This window comes from Oryzias melastigma, linkage group LG7 (assembly GCF_002922805.2).
Source record: "Oryzias melastigma strain HK-1 linkage group LG7, ASM292280v2, whole genome shotgun sequence".
In the NCBI taxonomy this organism is placed as follows: domain Eukaryota; kingdom Metazoa; phylum Chordata; class Actinopteri; order Beloniformes; family Adrianichthyidae; genus Oryzias; species Oryzias melastigma.
The window spans coordinates 8,524,964-8,529,308 of record NC_050518.1 but is presented as its reverse complement, the minus strand read 5'-3'; the positions used below and the strand labels follow the sequence as shown (position 1 = coordinate 8,529,308).

At 39.2% G+C, this 4,345-nt stretch overlaps 1 protein-coding gene across 1 annotated transcript; it reads right to left on the bottom strand.

Moving 5' to 3' along the window:
* Positions 1-439: 439 nt before the first annotated feature.
* dnajc22 (DnaJ (Hsp40) homolog, subfamily C, member 22) lies at positions 440-3,427 on the bottom strand. The gene is made up of 4 exons (XM_024293064.2): positions 3,339-3,427; positions 2,383-2,962; positions 2,013-2,305; positions 440-1,927 (listed from the first exon to the last, which is right to left on the bottom strand). Exons 2-4 carry the CDS (start codon positions 2,930-2,932, stop codon positions 1,751-1,753), a joined length of 1,020 nt encoding a protein of 339 aa, XP_024148832.1. The 5' UTR covers positions 2,933-2,962; positions 3,339-3,427; the 3' UTR covers positions 440-1,750.
* Between the last annotated feature and the right edge of the window lie 918 nt (positions 3,428-4,345).

The window sequence follows — 4,345 nt, the reverse complement described above, 5'->3', positions numbered from 1 at the left end:
TGATCCAGGCATAGTCGAACACATCGATGTTTGATATTATTATTAAAATATATATATATATGTAGTGAATTAGACATATGTAGGCAAAACATCACACGATTTAGCTGCAAAAGATATATATATTTTGAGACTTAATGGGTCCAATCCAGAAAGCAGATCTGCTATACTTTATAGCATGGATACATATCACTATATTTTTATTTTGGATAATATGGTGACTAAAAATTTACCTAAAAAAAGCTTCTGAAATCACCCTAACAGTTATTAAATGTTGCTCACTTGCATGATGAAAATGGTTTATTCTGACAGTACCTTTTTGTCGCCACAAGGTGGCGGCAAACTGCAGTTTGAATCCAAATCAGGTGGTTAGGAGGAGTTTTTCCATTGGAAAGTGCAGCAGGTTAGCAACAGGTAGGTGAAGGAAACACGTTTCAAAAGGTCTGTGTACATGATTCATTTTTAATAAATTAATTTCCACTCCAATCATCTATTGTAAGATCCATTGTAAAATCTTTCTCATTGATCTTTTAATGATGCTGTATTTAAGCAAAATATTTTTTAAAACAAAGTTTCAGAAACTTGCCTCTGAGTTGTGGATGGCAACATTGGCAATGAAGTAAGCCTTAACTAATATCCCATCATCCCTTTATTTACACTCTTGTTAGCTTACAACTGCTCATAACCCCACGCTAACATAAGAGGAGCAAAAAAAAAAATGTCAATAAACATTGGTGCTATCCAGTCATACAGTTTGGAGTCAGATGCCAGCTCAGACGACAAAAATTAAGTTGTTTATTTCATCACACCTGAGAGCTTTTTCAAATAGCATTTTTTAAAATCAGCTCCTCGTTCACTATGATTTCAATAAAAAAAAATACTCAGAAAGGCAATTTTTGGCTTAATTACTTTATATATTCTCCACCATAACAAAAAGTGCTAAAATGTTTAAAAACACCAAAAGTGCCATTTTCATTGGAGATGGTCTTTAACCAGAGCCTAACCTGGCCACTGGGGGGCAAAGGTAGAGTACACCCTGGACAGGTAAACCTGCCTGTTGCAGAGCCACACACTTACAGTCACAATTTAGTTTAAGCAATCGATCTATGAAGCATGTTTTTGGACAGAGTGAGGAAGCCAGAGAAAACCCACACATGAAGACATGCAAACTCTCCACTACACCACTGCACAGCCCTCTTTTTAATAATACTTATATGTTTTATTGAAAAAGCTTATTTTAGGCCCTTCAAGGACGCTGCATAAAAGTCAAGTTAAAAACACAATTAAAAGCAATAAACAGTAAGAAAGGAAGTGGTGGAGACTACTATTAATATGATGGTTTGAACAGATAGGTTTGAGTTTAAAAGGTAGAGAGGCAGTCTGTGTTCATAACATTCCAGCTGAAGGTTTTACACCTCCTGGTGCTGAGACGGTAGAGAGAACAGTCAGGTGCAGAGAAGATGCTGATCTTAGGGAACAGGATGGAATCACAATGTGGACCAAATTGGAGAGGTGCGTAGGGTTGTGGGTGGTTTTGGATGCATATAGATTACATTTTTGATTCTGAAGTGAGCCGGGAGCCAGTTCAGCTGCTGGAGGATTGGGGTAATATGGTTGGAGAATGTTTAAGTGTATGGAGATATTTGAGAGGGAGGTCAATGATGACTGTTGATGAGGCTGTGGACCCGGATGGAGGCATTTTTTTTAAGGAAATGAAATCAAAACCTTCAAAACAGTTAGGAATCCAGGCACATTATTTGGATCGTTGGGGCCGGTGCCAGTGCAGCAGGACCTCATAAGCCTCCTGGACTTTCAGGAACATTTCCTCTGCCTCTTTACTGGGGTTGTGGTCTGGATGCCATGTTTTGGCCATCTCCCTATAGCTTCGAGTTATTTCTTCAAGCGAAGCATCTGACTTTAATGAAAAAACCTGAAGCACAAACACATCACTTTATGAAAAACCACATCGCTGCACACTCACTGGCCGTTTTGATTGATCACTGCGCGCCGCCCACCTGCAGTGCCTGTTTCTCTTTCTCCGTGTACTCTTTCAGCAGTATTTCCAGAATCTTTCTCCAGGCCTCCTCCTGGTACCCCCCTCCGGTGAGTGCGCACAAGATCCGATAGGGAATTAAAAGAATGTACTCCAGCACACCCCTGAGCCAAGGCAGAAACCAGAAAATATCCAGGAGTGCTGCAATAGAGTCGGAAATGTAGTACAGAGTGGCTGTGGTGTTGTAAAAAACACAGTAACCTATTGGGGCAGAGAAGGCAAGCCAGGCCAGGGCGAGCTTATAAAGTCTTGGACCTGAATAGGAGGTGGAGAAAGCACATTTTTAGTACAGTTCTCAGATTTTTAGATGGCCAAAGTTTACCAAAGGTTACCTAATTTCTGTGTGCTGCTGGGTGTCTTTGGAGGTTTGAACCTGCGATGCTGTGAAGCGGCGATACTGGCAGCCAGGCTTATAGGAAGTGGGGACAGCGTGCTGCCATAGAACACCGGGGACGTCACGAGGCAAGCCGTCAAGGTTTTTTTCAGGTCTGAGGTCTGTTCCCCAACACTGGACACGAGGTGAACCCCTGCACCCACACTCAACGGCAGGACGATCAAGTAGAAGAAACTGAGGGAGTTAAGTCCTATCAGAGCCACCGCACCAAAGTAGATCCCCACACACACTTGTCCTGCAAAACGGATGGGGCCGGGAGGCGGGAGCGCCCTGTTGTTTTCCTTTCTTCTCTCTTTTTCTGGATCCTTATTGGCTGCCCTGACGTATGCGGGAATACGTATGACCTCTCTGACCCATCCAAACCCAAATCCGCCCAATGTGAGCATCCACAGCAGAGCGTGACTGTCCCTTCCTAAATAGAGATGATGAAGGCCTAAAGGTCCACCTACTACCCACAGGGCGTAGGCCACCAGAACGCTTTTTACCATTTTCTGACTCTGTAGAGATAAGCAGTCATCCTGGAGTAAACAGAGAAAAATATTTACTTTAAAATCTAAAATGTCAGTGCATATTTCTCAAATTGTTTAACCTTTAATTTCAAAATGAATTACATCCGTGCTCCCTGATGGTGCATCTGCTTAAATCATTCTGGAAAGAACATTCAAACTCATTTTTAATCTCTGCAATCCATCAGAGCGGTTAAATAACATATTATATAAGACGGATTTGATTTAGCTGGTGGTAAGCATTATCCTTTAGCTTGTAAATGCAGAGAATTTCTCTGCTTTTTGTTTTTTAAGGAGAATCGTAAAAAAAATACTTTTAACTTTAGGAATAATTAATTTATTGTTCATATAAAATTCCACATTTATATAAGAAAACTGAATTACTTACGCATTTTCTTCTTTTTAAATCCAGAGAAATCCTTTCAAGTGCGTTCCGTAGTGGAAGTTAGCTCATGCTGTTGCAACAGTCGGACTTTGGATCATGACAGTTCGATTACACAGCTTTCTCAACACACAATCTGCCGTAACAAAGGCCATCGATCATATAAACAGATACAATAAGGAAAAGGTTTCCTGAAAAGGGAATATTTGTGAGGTTATTATAGCAGTTTGAGTTCATTTAGTATTTTTGGAAACAATAATTAGTTAATGAAGTGATTAAAAAAAAGAAGAAGAAAGGTCAAAAACTCTAAATGACGTAATTCTATTTAGCTCACACATGTGACAAATACAAGATAACAAGTTTGCCTACTTTAAAGTCCCACTTTGATCAGCTATCTATTTCAAAAGGTTTTTCATTATGAAAATAACGTTTAGTTTTTTAGGACATAGTTTCAGTAGTTGGTTAGAAATTTGCCTCTGAGTTGCAGGCGTGACTGTTGAGTAAGCCTGCCCACATTTCCCGACATCAATCTGTTTAGATCAGGGGTCTTCAACCTTCAAAATTTAAACAGCCATTCGGTTGAATTTTTCACTTATAATTTCCCAGAAGGAACCACAAGGTTTTACTTCACCCTTTAGACAAATAAGATACTTCTTTGCATTTGTGTTATTGGCGAAAAAAAACTATAAATAGACAAATGTATTTTTTCATAAATGAAATGTAAACAAAGACGTTTTTTTTCTAAATATTAAATAGTTTCTTACTTACCTTAGATCAGCCGAAACACTGAGTGTATTTAAATCCAGGTTGAAGGTCTTTACTATTTCTCTTGATTGTTTCTTTGAATGTTTTATGTAAAGCACTTTGAATTGTCTCTGTACACGAAATGTGCCAAACAAATAAACTCGCCTTGCCTTTGTAGCTTGTACACCACACCTATAAGCTTTTTTAACTGGCTTTTTATCGTCTGCTCCTGATTTACAACGTTTTGAACAAAGAAATACTCACAAATG